Raw genomic sequence first — 15,934 nt, 5'->3', positions numbered from 1 at the left:
TGATTTTTTTGTTCTTTGATACCTGATGCCTGATCCCATCAACACGTCGTGATCACACAGGCTGGTGCGCCCAACAACCTCATTCTTACAGGCCTCAGAGGCTTAGAGAAAAAAACAGATTTGTCCAAGGACATGCTGACTCAGATACTGAAGGACAACTGATTTGACCGGGTCACAGAATGAAAAGGCAGCCGGCCCCAGGTGGCACAGTGATTTAGTGCTCATCAGCTAATTGGAAGGCCAGTGGTTCTCTGAAAGGAAGGTGTGGCTGCCGGCTTCTAGAAAGATTACAGTCTTGGAAACCCTATGACAATTGCACTCTGTCATGTGAGTCTGAAAGTGGCCCTTGTGGTATCGTGGGTTACACATGGGCTGCTAACCCCAAGGTTAGTAGTTCTAAACCTTCAAAGGGATGGTGACCCACAGGTTGAGAACCGCTGCCTTAAGGTGATCTTTAAAACTTATCCCCCCCCAAAAAAATCCCCTAAAATCGTCTTAAAACCAAACAATAGTTTAGCCTCGCTAGTAAAACAATAAAAATCCTGTAAAGAGTTACAGTCTCAGAAACCCACAGGGACTACACTGTTCTGTAGAATCACTACCACATAGAATCTACTTAATGGCAGTGAAGGACTGAGAGAGAGAGTCAAAAAATCTACCTTGAGCATTACAGTTTTCTAAGACCTGTCCACACCTGTTCAAAAAGACAACAGCAACTTACAGGACTGAATAGGAACTCTAGGGGAAGGTGGGTTTATGTCAATGGGAAGGAATAATTTAGAAAGGGGGCTGATAGTCATTCTCCAGCTCAGAGAATGTAATCACTGCCATGGAAGAGCACATGCAGAAGTGGTTGAATGGATGTGTGTTTTGCCATGTACAATCTCAGCAACAACATTTTCACAATGAAATGGCACTTGGCACAGAGTAAGCATGGTAAATGTTGGAGAAAACCTTTGAGCTTTTTCTGAAGTATAACGGGGGATGAAAAGGTGGGTGGGTGCTGGGTAGATGGGAGAGTAGATGTACACATGGTTAGGTAGATGGCTTCTTAGGGGGGTTGAGGGCATGGAAGTATGAACGGATCACTGAACATAAATATGGGTTATATGCAGGAGGGAGGGGAAAAATGAGGACCTAATGCCGGGGGCTTAAGTGGAGAGGAAATGTTTAGAGAATGATGAGGCAATGAATGTACAAATGCGCTTTACATAATTGATATATGGATGGATTGTGATAAGAGTTGTATGAGCCCCTAATAAAATGATTTAAAAAATATGGGTTATATGGATGGAAAGATGGATGATGGGGTGGGATGGTGTGAGGGGATGTTTGGGTGGATAGACAGGAGTTGGGTGATGGGAGTCGTTGAGTAAAGGATGGGTGTGGGTGGGAGGACAGGAGCAGCTATGTGAATGGATTGGTAGATGAGGGAACAAGTGTTGGGTGGTTGGATTGGTAGCTAGCTGGGTGGATGGATTAGGATGAGATGGTTGGATGAATAACAAGAAAGTTGAGTGGGTGAATGGTGTAGATGCGAACACGGCTGGGTGGCCGGGTGGCTGTTCAGGGGCATGTGAGGAAGCTTGGTGGGTCAAAAGGCCATGTGTATAGAAGGTTTGATTGTGGGAATCGCTGGAAGATATTGTGGAGGCTAGACCACCACAATAAAGAGAACATTGCAATAGAGCAAGTCACGTGAGTCGTTTGCCTATAAAAGCCATGTTTATACTAACCTGGAGCCGGCTAAGTGCACACAAGCGCTATCATTATGCCAATGTTTGAAATGCTGTGAGCATGACCAACATGTGACACGCGGAACAGAAGGGAGGCCCTAATGTTTCGGGAACGGCACTGACAGACTTAATCCAGGCGGGATTGCCATAAACCTTCCGCTTTTTAAAAACAACCCACCCCTAAACCTGCAGTTTCTTGGGGGGCACAGTGGAATGAGGTGTGCCTGTCGTTTCAGTGGCTGGAGGGATGGAAAGGTGGGTGGGTGGGCGGAGCTCCTATTAGCGGCGCCCATTAACCTCTTCAAGGTCACGGCGCAGCCCTGCGGGTCAAAACCAGAGATGCAGGCTCCCAACGGGGCCTCCCCCGTAGCCTGCGGCCGAGGCCCGGAGCGGCCCGCTGGGGTGGGCTCCTACCTGGACGTGGCGATCTCCGCCTTCTGGCGCGCGATGGCGGCGGCGCGCTGGGCGCCCTCCACGCTGTGCTCGACCTTCTGGCGGACCTTGCCGTTCTTGAGCGGCAGCACGCGGCGCTTGGTGCCCTTGACCAGCACGTTGTGGCGGTACTTGCCCTCCTCGCGGTGGCCGTTGGGCAGCGTGGTGCAGCCGTAGCCGTGGCGCAGGTTGTCCAGCCACTCGCCCTCGTAGCGGAGGCCGCTGGACCGCTCGCTCACGCCGAAGCCCGAGCGCCGGTCGTTCTTCCACTCGCCCATGTAGGTCTCGGTGGTGGTGGCGTCGATGTCCGCCTCGAAGGGCGCGGCCTCGTCGGCGCCCTCGGCGCCCTCGCCCAGGCTGGCGGTGGAGGCGGCGTCGCTGGCCCCCGAGCTGAGGTCGCCCTTGAGGAAGCTCACGCGGCTGCGCTGGCTGCCCAGCGACGTGCGCGACTCGGCGCGGCCCAGCTTGCCCAGCAGGGCGCCCCGCTGGAAGAGGCCGCCGCCCTTGGGCGCCCGGGCGGCCGCCTCGGCGTTGGCCAGGAGGCTGAGCGCGAAGCCGCCGCGCGGGGTGACGGGCAGGGGCAGCGTCGGGCCGTCAGCGGCCGTTGAGGCGGGCGAGTCCGGGGCCACCGTGCCGTTGCTGTGCTCGCTGCGCAGGGACGAGAGCGACGTGCGCAGCGGCGATCGCACCACCACGGCCATCCCGTAGGGCACGCTCTGGCGCACGCCGTAGCCGTGGCGCATGCCGTTGGTGAACTGGCCTTGGTAAGTCCCTGCGGGCGAAGGGAGTGCGCGTTAGTGGCACGGAGTCCCCACACGGGCACAGTGGGGTGGGGTAGAGAGGGAGGCATGCTCTAGGCCCCGCAGGGCTGGGAGACAGCAGCCCATCTGAGGGGCAACTGGTGCCAAGTTAGGGAGGCAGGAGAGGCTCCATGGGTGTGCAAGGAGTTTGTGCACTGGTGTGAATGCTCAGTGGGTGGGAGGGCATGACTGTATGACTGTTAGTCTAGGAAGTGTGAACAGTGTATAGGGTTGGCATGAGGTTGATGTGTGATCAAAGATAGGATTGGACCAGCCCTCTATGGCCTGTCTGATGGTGATATTGCCATTGCTGCGGACATGCAAGGCCACAGGTGTGCAAGACAGGGTGCTGCCTGCTCAACTTTCCCTTTCCCCACAGCACACAGTACCTTCTAACACTTGTATGCTTAACACACCGCTTTCCTCCCCTGTCTGGAATGGAGGCTCCTGTGAGGGGAGAGGCCTCTAAGGGTTGGCCACTGCCTGGCTCGGAAGAAAAAGGACTCACTGCCATGGAGCCACTTCGGACTCACAGCAATGCTGTAAGACAGGGTGGACCTGCCCCTGGGCGTTTCTGGGACTGCCTTCTGCAGAGTCAGGTGGTTTCGAACTGCTGACCTTGTGGTTAGCAGCCTAACACATAACCACTACACCCACCACCAGGGATCCTCTATAGGTGGTGGAGTTGCTCTATAAAGATTTGTTGGATGGCCGGCTGACCCTGACCAGAAACTCAATCAAATTGTGTGACCTTGTGAAATGCCCTTGCTTTCTGGTGGCCTCCATGTCCCCATCTTCGAGTGACACATGGAGTGTGAAGCTCTCTAGGGGTCAGCCTTTCTCTGTGGTGCTAGTGTCCTAGGAATTGGGGCCCAGAGATGTCCTCACAGGTCTCTCCAGTGGGTAGTGGAGCAGCTCATGGTCCTACACCACCCGCCCCAGCCCTTTCTGGAATAACAGCCCCCAGTCAGGAACACCAACAGGGCGTAGGGCTCACCTAAGCCTCCCCACAGCCCTATCAAGGAAATCCCAGGATTGTTCTCCTGCAAAGAAGAGGAAGTTGGCGGTCTGAGAGGTTTAACAACTGGCCCAAGAAAGCAGGATTCAAACCCAAGTCCATCTGATGCTGGAGGCCATGCTCTGAGCCCGTGATTCTCCATCCTGACTGCGCATTACAGGCACTCCAAAACTCCAAACCAAATTTTCCACCCTCAAATCGATTCTGACTCAGAACAATCTTGTGGGACATAATAGAACTGCCCCGTTGGGGTACTGACAGGAATTCTTCACAGGAGCAGACAGGCCCGTCTTTCGAACTACTGACCTGACAGTTAGCAGCCCAAGGTCTAGGTCACTGTGCATGAAGGGAACTTTAAGAAATTCTGATTTCTGGGCTCCACCACTAGAGAATTTGATTGAATGAGTTGGAGCGGGCCCCTAGGGCTCCCACTGCCCGTGTACATCTTGGGTGTCCAGGCCCTGTGTAGGGCAGGCAGGAGCAGCTGGACATCAGGGCTCCTCTCATTTCAATGACCAGCCATGGGAAACTCATCATTATGGAATACCAGCTCGACAAGGGTCCAAGAGAGATGGGGGCAGATGAGGAGAGGTGAACCCTGGGCGCGACTTCATGGAGAAGGAGGAGGAACTATGATCTCCATTCCGTAGGTACATTGATGTTCAGAGGAGGTAAGTGACTTGCCCAAAGCCAGGTAGAGAGGCAGCACAGAACTGGGAGTCTGTTACAAGTGAAGTCAAGTCTTTGCATGGCCCAGCATCTCCCAGAAATTGTCCCGCTCACCCACAGGAAAAGCTGAAGCCTGTAGGGACCCACAAGGCTGTCTCTGGTTTCATCCCCATACCGCCTCAGTCCCTGTGCCCTCCCATTCTCTCCTTCCACTCTAGCCGCAAGATCTTGCTGGGCCTCCCACACACTGGCCAAGGTCCTGCCTCAGGGCCTTTGCATTTGCTGTTGCTGTGTTTCATTCTGCTGTGCACAGGGTCACTGTCAATCGCAGCCCACTAGATAGCACCTAACAACAGCAGCAGCCACCTGGGATAGTCTCCCTCCAGATACTTGTAGATCCCTGCATGGCTTGCTCCTTGGCCATCTTCAAATCTTTACTCAGATGGTGTCTCTTTAATGAAGCCTCCCTAGACGACCCAAATGAAAATTGTAATCCCTCGCCCCCAATTTCCTATATTCGTCCCTTGCTTGATTTCCCTCGGAGCATGCCTAATAAAACTAATCATTTGCTTTTTGTTTCGTGTATTGACCGTCTCCCTGACCAGAATGCGAACTCCATAAAAGCAGGCTTTTCTATTTTGTTCACTGCCGGGTCCTCATGCCCTAGAACAGCCCCAGATTGGCACTCGGGAATTTTTGATAAATGCCTGAATGAGCAGCTTGCGTTCTAGAACAGGAGTCTGACCTCTTTCTGTGAACCCAGCCTTACGGAAACAAATAGGCAAGGGCGTTATGGTTTCTTTAAGGAAAAGACGAAGGCCCACCCACCGAGGACACACGATTCGCCCAAGATGACACAGCTCAGAAATGTGACCTGGGTTCCTTTGACTTGTCAGAAGAAAGGGAGAGAGGGAGAAGACTCGGAAGAGGGAAGTGAACGAGCCTACATCAGCGACGTTGGCATGTGGGGAAATGGAATCCACCAGCCCATCCTTCGCTTCAGTTGGCATGCCCTGGTCCCTTTAAGCCCAGGAAGACTGAGATTGCAACATGAGAACAGCTCTGGTCCACCAGTTGGGGAGGAAATGGCCTAGCTATATTAGGAAACGTACAAGCATATGACAAGGGACAGGGACACCCAGGGGAGGCAGGGAGTGCCGGGGCCCTGGGAAGGGGGAAAAGCCAAGTGCCCCGGCCATCCCCCGCCTGACTCTCTCTATACAGGACAGTTCTGCGGATGGGGCAGGGTGGGGCAGCTGGGGAGGGAGAGAAAGAGGCCCCAGTCTGCTGAGAGGGCCCTCTGTGGAAGGGAGTGGTTCTCCCAGGCCCTTTGGGCTGCAGCCTTTTTTTATGGCTGAAACCAGCCCTGAGAAGAAGGAACCAGATCCGTGGGATCACACAGCCCGCCCATCACTCCCCTACCTTACCCCCGCCTCCACACACCCCTCTCCTCCTTCACCTTCACCTGCTCCCCAGCAATGCTGGCCGCCCCACCCCGGGGCCTAGCTCTCTTCTTATGTTTCAGGTCCACTCCTGTGGATACTTCAAGTTCTGGCTTAAATGTGACATCTCCCAGGAAGATTTCTCGCACTGCTGGGAACAGTCTCAGCCTATCATGTCACCCTCCACTTCCTCTCGGCCCTTTTCCCAAGCCCTGTTCAACAATACTTCCAACTGTCGGTGCCCCTGAAGGCTTCTCTGCTAGGTGTTGGCTTCCGTGAGGAGGCAGCGTGTTTAGCTGACTGCCACTGTGACCCCAGCACCTAGCACCGGGCCCAAGCCCCAGGAAGTCCTCAGTAAACAGCTGCTCAACCCAGGTCTTCTCCTGTGTGTGTGACACCCACGTTCTTCCAGGAACTTAAAGACCCACATCTCTTTGCCCTCAGGACTCAGAGTGCACTACGTGCTTAATTCTGAAGCCTTAATCACAGTGGCTGCCCAGTGCGATCAGGGACAGGTTCAGTAGTCCCAATGCTGGGAGTGATTGGGGTTCTCATGAAAAGTTAGGGCAGGTCATGACCTTAGCAAACACCATCCTGTTCCTCAGATGGGGCTCCTGAATGAAATAAAGCCCAAATGTCACCTTTCTCCCTGGTCAGTATAGACAGACCCTGGGAGCAGTCAGTGCCCTGCCGTGTTCCTGTGGCCTCTGCACCCACCAGCCTACGATCCCCCAGCTTCCCCCTGTGCCTCCTTGCTCCATCTGCCTGTGGTGGTGTGGGTCTGGAGGTACCTCCAGCTAGCATCTGACCTGTGGACCGTGTAAAATCCTTTCTTGATAAAAGGTTCTTCTTAACCATTTGAGTGCCCTGGTTTTGTTTCTCTATAGAGCTCACCCTAACACTGAAATGTGATAAATGTTAGCTAAATCTTTCCTCCGGATCAGGCGGTCACTGTGTGAGGGGCTTGTAGATAGCAATGACCTACAGAGACGTGGCTCCTGCTCACCAGGGGCTCGGAATGTCATGCCAGAGGGAGACGAAACGTAATCATCCATCTCAGAATACATGTCTGGAAGCCACAGCAGTGGTTCAGACAAGAGCTAATGGTCTGGGTCTTGGATGGCAGTGGAGTGGGGGGGTTGGTTGACCCTTGGACTAAGTGAACTAGCATATGGAGACAGCTAGCAGGAACCCTGGTGGCATACTGATTACCTGTGGGGCCAACCACCACAAGGTCAGCAGTTTGAAACCAGGAGTCACTCCTCAGGAGAAAGGTGGTGCTTTCCACGCCAGTAAAGAGGTACAGTCTCGGAAACCCACAGGCTCAGAGCTACCCTGTCCTATAGGCTTGCTCCAAATTGGAATCTACTCCCTGGCAGTGAGTTTGTTTGCTTGCTTGCTTGAGCAGGGAGCCAAGAAGTCCTGGTGACACGATGTTGAAGTGCTCAGTGGCTAAGCAAAAGATCCGAGTGTTGGGAGCCACCAGCTGTTTCCGAGGAGAAAAGACCTGGCAAACTGCTCCCCTGGAGATCCACCCAGGGAACCCGAGGGAGCCATTGGACTCTGTCCCATAAGGTTGCTGGGAGTCAGAGTCCACTCTGACACACACAACAGCAGCACAGTGTCTCGCACACAGTAAATGCGCAGTACAAACCAGCTTTTTGGCAGATCAGAGTCAGCTTGGGGAGGCTGGCCCAGAAAGGATTGACTGGGAAGATGAAAAGGCACTAGAGAGGACAGAAAGCTCGGAGGGAGAGAGAGGGGTCAGCACAGGTTCTTCCTCCGTCTGGCTGCCTGCTGGGCCCTGGGACACCTCGTGTCCTGGCTTAGGGCACTGCCTTCCTGGACCCGGGGATGGCCTTCAGAGCCTTCATCCTTGGGAGGAAGTAAATGTTGGAGTCTGCTTTTCAGAGTGCCTGCCTTCACATCTCCTCACACACAAGCCGGTTTCTGGAAGCCTTGTGTACACCGAAAGAGTCTCCTTCTTGGCCAGAGATCATGGCGGGAGGATGAGCGCACTCCAGTTTCCCAGCATGTCAGAGGATGCGAACAAGCTGCCTGAGTTAAGAGCTGTTCACCAACCTCCCAGCAGGTCCCAGTTAACCACCTGGCTCCCTGACCTGACAGGCTCCGTTCCTTGTAAAAGCACTTAAGCGAGGCCTCACCAGGTACAACTCAGTGAAGCATTACGTGGCCCTGCACCAGCTTCACAGCTGATGGCTGCTGCAGCTTTGGGTAGAGCCTTCCCACCTGGAGGCTCACCTTCCAGCTCTAGGTGGAACAGTACTCTGCGGCCATCATTGGGTTTTCGCTGGCATAGTCAGAAGGAGATTGTTACCGCCTTTGTTCTTGGTCTGCCGGCTCCACTGAGACCCATCTGCCAGGGGTGCCCCTAATGGTATTAAAATACTGGTGGAATCGCTCCCAGCACCATCGCATCATACAAGCCACCAAACTATGACAAGCTCAGCAATGGTGTGTGTGTGTGTGTGTGTGCGTGCGCGTGCATGTATTGATTATATAGCCAATGACATATGGGGGTACCAATACAGAGAATTGTCATTTTTTTTGAAAACGACCTGAATCTACAAAGAAGAATCCCCAAAATATTGCTCTCAAATTCGGTAGGAATAAGATCGGGACAAAAGGACTTGGGAAGAGTTATAAAAACGTAAACATTTTCTTCGCGCAGATCACCTTGTAAATGCCTTTAATGTCTCCCTTTATTTTGAAGACTGGAGATTCTCCTGGATGTATTGTGCGAATGCAAGAAAGACGATGATAAACTCCATCCAGTGTGACTTTATTATTAAAAGATTAGTGAATTTTTAAAAAAGATTGAATAGCTATACATATATAGGACTTACATTAAAATAATACTGCAAGAAATAAGTATCTTTTCCCAATGTTTCCTCTTTTCCCTGGCTTAGGAGCCCAGGTGGGATAGTAGCTTACATAGTGGACTGCTAAGAGGAAGAAAGATGCGGCTTCCGCTCCTGTAAAGATTTGCAGCCTCCAACCCAAAGGGACAATTCTACTCTGTCCCAGAGGGTCCATAGGAGTCAAAGTCCACACCACGGCAATGAGTTTGGTTTGTTTTCTTCTTTTCCACTGGTTTATTGAGTATAAGGAGCCATGGCATCTTAGTAAGTTACAAGTTGGGCTGCTAACCTCAAGGTTAGTAGTTCGAAACCTGCAGCTGCTCCTTGGGAGAAAAAATGAGGCTTTCTACTCCTATCAAGGTTTACAGTCTCCCAAACCACAGGGGCCATTCTACCTGTCCTATCGGGTCTCTGAGTCGTCCTTGACTCACTGGGTTTAGTTTGGTTTAATTTGAGTAATGGACGTATAACTGATATTGACGACACCACCCAAAGGCAGTCTGTGCCTGTAACATCAGCCGGAAGGCATTTGCCTTAACAATGGTCTGCCTGTCTCAGGTGGGAAGATACCAGAATCAGTGTTTCCTGGGGGGCGCTGGACCATCCAGGGGGGCTGCTTCCTGGATGGGGGGATAGAACACAAACATTTTCCATTGTGGGGGGTGGGACGCTGAGTAAATTTTTTTTTTTCCTGAAAAGGGAGCAGTAAGTCAGAAAGTTTGGGAACCTATGTACCAGATGGGTGGTCAGGGAAGAGGCAAGGGACCAAAAGCAAATAGCCCTATGTAGACAGACTTGGGGGGGCGGGGAGTTCAGTGAAGAGGAAACTGTATTTCTGGTCTTCCTTGGGGAGGGCAATTGTGGTCTGACCCCCTGGAGAGCCTGCCCTTGAGCTGGTCTATAGGGACCGCCTCTGTGTGCTCCCCATGGGCCATTGAGTTCCGGCCACCAGAGACCACACTGAGGGCCTGTGGAGGATTTCCCAGTCACCTGATAGGAACACGGAAGCAAGCAAGGGGTGCTGGCATTCTTGTCCAGGATCACCATAGGCTGTATTCGTATCTGTCCCTCTATACCTCTAAGACCCTGTGAACAGCCCTTATAAGTTGAAGCTGCAAAGGCCTCACCTAAACGTCCCTTCCGAAGGGCACTGAAGAAAGCTCAGCCAGATCAGAGACCCACGGGCCGACGCCCAGGAGACCCAGAGCACAGGTACATGTGGCTCAGGCCAAGACACAGACGGACTCTGTGACAAGCATGCTATCTGGCAGTAACACCTTCCTGTTTCCAGGAGACTGGGGGTGCAAAGGCAGATGCTGGAGGACTGAACAGCCTTGGAGTGGAAGAAACCAAGACTCGATCCTCTTCAAGGGTCCCCGAAACCTGCGGGTCCTAGTCCTTGAGGATCCGCCCCAGCTCACCTGCCTTGTCTTCCCTACCCCTGCCAAGCCCAGTTTCAAAGCTGTCTTCCTCCCTTCCTCCCTCTGCTCCCTGCCTAAGACGGGTCACTTCTGCCCTCCTGAGGCACCTGTCTGTCCTGTGGTCACTGTTGTCGGAGGCGGTCCAGGTGGCTCTAGCCCATCCCAGACCCCACGTCTTGTCTCTAACTTGTCCATGTCGCCCAGAAGCCAGTCGGCCCTGATCCGCCACCTCCAGATTGCAGCACAAGACTTTGGGCAGAGCCATGAACGTGCCATCCACTCAGAGTCTCTAGTCTGGCCAGGCTTCCTGTTACAAACGCAAATCCACCTCCGTTTTCCCTACAAATGCCTTTGTACGTAACTAAGGAAGGGCTGGAGGTTGGTCTCATGCCTCTTGCAGGCATGCTCCTGAGGGCAGCGGCCAGGTCAGCCTCGCTCATCCCACTGCTCCCTGTCCTCATTCAGTGAAGGGCCCATTGAAGGCCGTCAGGTGGATGGATGCAGGTCCACCTGGCCATGAACAACCCGGGGAGGTGATCTCCTCTCAGTAGTGGGCACGGCGCTTTCCATTGCGGGGTTGCTGTGGATATTACAGGGGGCATCGAGTGGAGACGAGGCTCTCAGAATCGGTTAGCTCCCTTTACTTCATGGGCAAGGATTGTAGGGTCACCCACCGTGGTAGGGAGATTTGTGTGTCCATTGACTGGAGGTGAAAGCGCTTGGCTGCTAACCAAAAGGTCAACGATTCAAACTCACTGCCGTGCAGAGGGAGAACAATGTGGCCATCTGCTTCTGTAGAGGTGGTCAGCCTAGGAACCTTCTGGGGGCAGTCTACTCTGTCCTGTAGGGTCGCTATGAATCGGGATCGACTAGCTGCAACGTTTCATCGTTCGCGGTTCTATAATCAACCCCTCCCGGAGGAGCTCCTGGGAAGGTGTGTGATAGATATCCTTCACTTCTGCCCTCGGTCACTTCTAAGGAGAAGAGGTTGACCTTGATGTGTGGCTGGACCGCACCCGGTCAGTTGGGGTGAAACCTGAGGTTCTCTCAGAAAGGAGAAACTGCTTCAGCCATGGCCTCTGCCTCCGAGCTGTTTTAGGCAGGCACGCTCAAAAGTCCGCATCAATCATTTAAATGAATCATTTTATCTTCCGTCTAACCGATTCATGGTTCCGTTTTGGGAGGTGTGATGGCTAGAAAGCATGCCAACTAGACACTCCTAGGGTAGGGTCCCAGTGGAGCTCAACCTATCAAATCGGCCGCAGCCTGAGGACACCTCTTTGGGGGTGTGGCCTTTTGTATGAGAAAGAGAGACAGACCCTGAGCAGAACCAAGCTCTCTCTTTGCCTCCTGCTGGAGCTGGATCTTGGGTCGAGCCCTTCAGTCTGCTTTGTTGCCTGCCACCCCAGGAGCTATCACTGGGAGGGTGGATTCATTTGGTCAACTTCGGATCCATTTACCTGTGCATCCGCCAGCCTGTGCCCCACTGCCTCTCGACTGTCATCCTGCTTCTGGATGGCCGGACCGGACTCAACCACTTCTACAACCACGTGATTGTCGATACACACCTCGTTCTAGATACAAACGCATACTGGCGTCACTGGTTGGGCTTCGCTAGAGAACCCAGACTAACAAAGCAGGTGCGTGAGGCGATGGCAAACACCATGGCTTCGGTCAGGCCCTCAAAGTGCCATGGCTCTTGGCTAACATTTCACAAAGCTGGTTTAAGGCCGAGTGACCCAAGGTGTTCCATTGCCTGCTGCTTGACAGCTGCTTCCACGTGTGGTTCCTGTGCTTTCTAGATAAAACTTAGACGAAGAAGTCCATGTGGCTTCATGACTGAGGTAGCCACTCCTGCCGCGCTCTCTGCAGCCTGCCCTGGGATCACACGAGCGCTCCAACATGCTTAGCAGTTAAGCAGAAGGGTGGAGGTTCGAGTCCCCCAGAGTCACCTCGGAAGACAGGCCTCATGATCTCCAAAGACACCAGGAGCACAGTTCTTTTTTAAAAAATCCTTTTTTGGGGGGCTCTTACAGCTCTTACCACAACCCAGGCATCCATCCGTTGTGTCAAGCACATTTGTACATGTGTTGCCATCATCATTTTCAAAACATCTTTTTCCCACTTGAGCCCTTGGTATCCGCTCATTTCTACCCTGACGCACACAGCGGCTCCGGAGTCAGAACCGGCATGGTGCCAACTGGCTCGTCTCCACGGCGTGATCTCGTCCCCAATTCAACAGTCACCTTGGATTCCACTACATTTTCCCTATAACCATCCAATGCCTTCCTCCCTGGCTCACCTGCAAGGCTTCCATCAAAGTCCCTTTCCCAGAGCTCCCACATGCTGCTGCCCATCAAAGCCCCACTGTCTTCAGTATCCAAGAGGTGACTCCCAGAGGTGACTCAGCGCGAACAAGCTGACAGCACTTGTGACTGGCGCCTGGGAGAGGGTCAGGTTGCCGTGGGCGGAGGGAGGGGGTTGCTGACAGGACCAAGTGAGAGCCCCTGTGGCCTGTGTCAGCTCAGCGCCTCAGGGCCACCAGGCCTCCTGTGGGTCCGGGACCGCAGGAACAGTCGGGTGAGAGAAGGAGGCAGATGGAACCCCGAGGTGAGGCTCTGGGTTCCGAAGGAGGCTCACTGTTGGTCACGGAGGCAGCCTAGTCTGTGCCCACAACCCGAGTGCCCAGGTGGCAAGTCTAGTGGACATCTCCCATCCACAGCGCCCAACACACAGCCCTCAACCGCCGCACCTTAAACACTCGTCCCACATCAGCTAATGGCATGGCCCTTCCTGCCACGGCTCACCCCCCAAAACCTCAGACCCACCCTTGACTCCTCCCTTTCTCTCACCCCACCCCCAGTCTAATGTCTCCACAAAATGTGTGCTCTGCCTTCGAAGTAGATTGGGAATCCAACCACTTCTCATCACTTCCGTGACTGCAAAACGGACGGAGCCCACGCTGCAATGGCATCTCGAAGGAATGCCTGCAGGACCTCCCTCCTTGGTCGCCCTGTCGCTTCTCTGCGCTGGGGTCAAAGTCATGGAGACCCCATGCAGCCCACACGCACAGCCTCAGCGTGCGGACCCTACTCTGCACTGTCCACAGCAACCAGTGCTTGGACACCTCCGGGGGCCCCCAGCTCACTGCTGGGCATGGAGCAGATTCAGAAGCTCCTGCTGCCTCGGGTAGGCTCTGTGGGTTGTGCCAGTCATAGGCCTGGGTAAGCGAGCTCTTCTCCACTCCCTTTGAGCCGGGCCTGAGAGTTCTGAGTTATGCAGCCAGGAGTCAGGTCCTGGACCTAGACTCGCTCTGCCACTCACCCTGTGACTCTGGTTGGGGAGGAGAGATAAGGAGAGAGGGGCATGGCCTCCTGAATGGCAAGAAACAAGCCTGCCCCTTCCCCTTCCCCTGCCGCCCTACCCCCCTACCCCCCACCACACACACACACACACACACACACACAAACCCCCTCACCCAAGGGCCCTCAGGAAAGGAGACTCGGCATTCTTCATGCGGGTGTGGCAGGCCTGGCCTGGCTCCGGAACAGCTGCTGGGGCACGGAATGAGCAGGACCTTGGAAATAAGCAAGCTCCACACATCCGTGTGCCTGGCCTTGGAGGGCGCATGTCTATGGAATGGAAACGTGGCCAATCGTTGAACAGGAGAACCACAGAGAGCCCCGAAAGCACAGGCCTGTGGCACCTCCCTTCCCCTTCTTGTTGAAGATCCACCCCACCCCCAGGGCGCCCCTAGAACGCCAGGGATGAGACTGTTCCTCGGCCCGGTGTCATGCTGGGCCCTGGCTGTGAACCGGGCCCCGAGATTTTCAAGATGAGATTAAATTATGCTGATTGTACACTGGAAATGGAATCGTGCCTGGCGCAGGCTCCATGTACACAGGCAGAGCTAAGCGGATCAAAGTCTTAGCTTACTCACAGTCCCAAAGTCAGAGATTCATTTTTTGTGGTGAGATATTCTCCCAAAGGCAGGGAGGGACAACTGTGGTTAATCCAGGCCACCCTGAAATATCCACTCCCGGGCATGTGAAGGAAGTGAAGGAAGAGGATTATGCAGTGGGCACTTTCCATAGGCCAGGCATTACAGTATATTAAATCCCTGACTTACGACGTATTCGAGTTCCGACACATGAAACTGAGACCGCTGGCTTATCTACAGCAGTGGTTCTCAGCCTTCCTATTGCTGCGAACCTTTCATGCAGTTCCTCGTGTTGTGGTGACCCCCATAAAATTATTTTCATTTCTACTTCATCACTGTCATTTTGCTACTGTTATGAATGTCCTGTAAATATCTGATAGGCAGGATGTATTTTCACTGTTATAAACTGAACATAATGAAAGCATAGTGATTCATCACAAAAATAAGATGTAATTATATATTGTGAAATAGTTATGTCTAATGACAAATAAATGAAATTTTGTCTTGAGCATGGTGTAGCGTGGGTAACAGTCTTCATGCCAGGTACTCATATGCAGGCGTATCTGCATGTGGGCAGACCACCAGGAGAGAGAGAGAGGAGCGGTGTCTCGGTTCCTAAGACCATTGGAAATATGTGTTGTCCGATGTCTTAGGCGACCCCTATGAAAGGGTCGTTCGGCCTTCAAAGGGGCCGGGACCCACAGGTTGAGAACCACTGATCTCGACTGTTGCATCTTCCTGTGAGGAAAATGTGTGCAGGAGACGGGAGGGGACAGGGGTGGGGATTGTGTGATGTGAACACTAAGACGTTTGACCAGGATTCACACGTGGGAGCTCCAGGAAGCTCATGGAAAACGGGATGAGCAGGTACGATGGTGCCAAGAAGATGCCAAGCCAGAACCTGCTGTCACCGATGTGGGCCAGCTCGTGGATTGGGAAGGGGATCCGACAGAAGAGAACCTGATGGATTTTGAAGAGGAAAGAAATGCTGAAGGAGAAAGAAAGAACAAGGAAGAGGAAGGAGAGAAGTCGTCTGACTAACGTGCAGGGAGGATGTGCTGGAGTCTTCCTAAACGAAGTCAGTTTTGCCCTAGCGGCATAGAGAAGCTCATCTCATCTTTTTAGCAAGTAATTATAACTCTAAAATACTTTTAGTTCCTGGGTGGTGGAACTGGCTAATCGCAGGACCATAGCCCAAAGGCTGGCAGTTTGCACCCACCCAGGGGAATGCAGAAGATAGGTCTGGTGACCTGCTCCCCAAAAGAGCCCCAGGAAGCAGGTCTCTGAAACACTGATGGTCGCCATGAGTTGGAGTTGACCCAGAAACAATTGGGTTTTGTTCTCCTATGTTTTGACCTGGAAACAATCAGTTTTTGTCCTGTTTTGTTCTTTGTTGGCTGTGAGGACCAGGCACTGGCCCTGGAGAAAAAGCCCCAAAACAAAGACCACGGAGGGCCCTTTAGTGCTGGAGTCTCACAGTCGCTGGGGTGGGGACAGCCAGGCGGCCACGTAAGGGCCAGGCATGTTTGAGCTTTAAGTCAGCACCTATTTTTAACTTTGCTATATATGGCCAGAGAGGAATGTGGGCTATAGG

General features: G+C 53.3%; 1 protein-coding gene across 1 annotated transcript in view; it reads right to left on the bottom strand.

Moving 5' to 3' along the window:
• Nucleotides 1-2,146: 2,146 nt before the first annotated feature.
• The window catches only part of LOC101654144 (junctophilin-2), a 20,219-nt gene continuing 6,431 nt past the window's right edge, over nucleotides 2,147-15,934 (bottom strand). The window contains exon 2 of the mRNA XM_013008732.2: nucleotides 2,147-2,940. Coding sequence (XP_012864186.1) covers nucleotides 2,147-2,940 — 794 coding nt within the window. The remainder of the gene's footprint in view (nucleotides 2,941-15,934) is intronic.

The sequence above is a fragment of the Echinops telfairi genome, unplaced genomic scaffold, assembly GCF_000313985.2.
Source record: "Echinops telfairi isolate 266 unplaced genomic scaffold, ASM31398v2 ScPeMD7_5592;HRSCAF=6446, whole genome shotgun sequence".
Lineage (NCBI taxonomy): Eukaryota > Metazoa > Chordata > Mammalia > Afrosoricida > Tenrecidae > Echinops > Echinops telfairi.
Note: the sequence above shows the minus strand (reverse complement) of the source record. Positions and strands in the feature narration are given on the sequence as shown.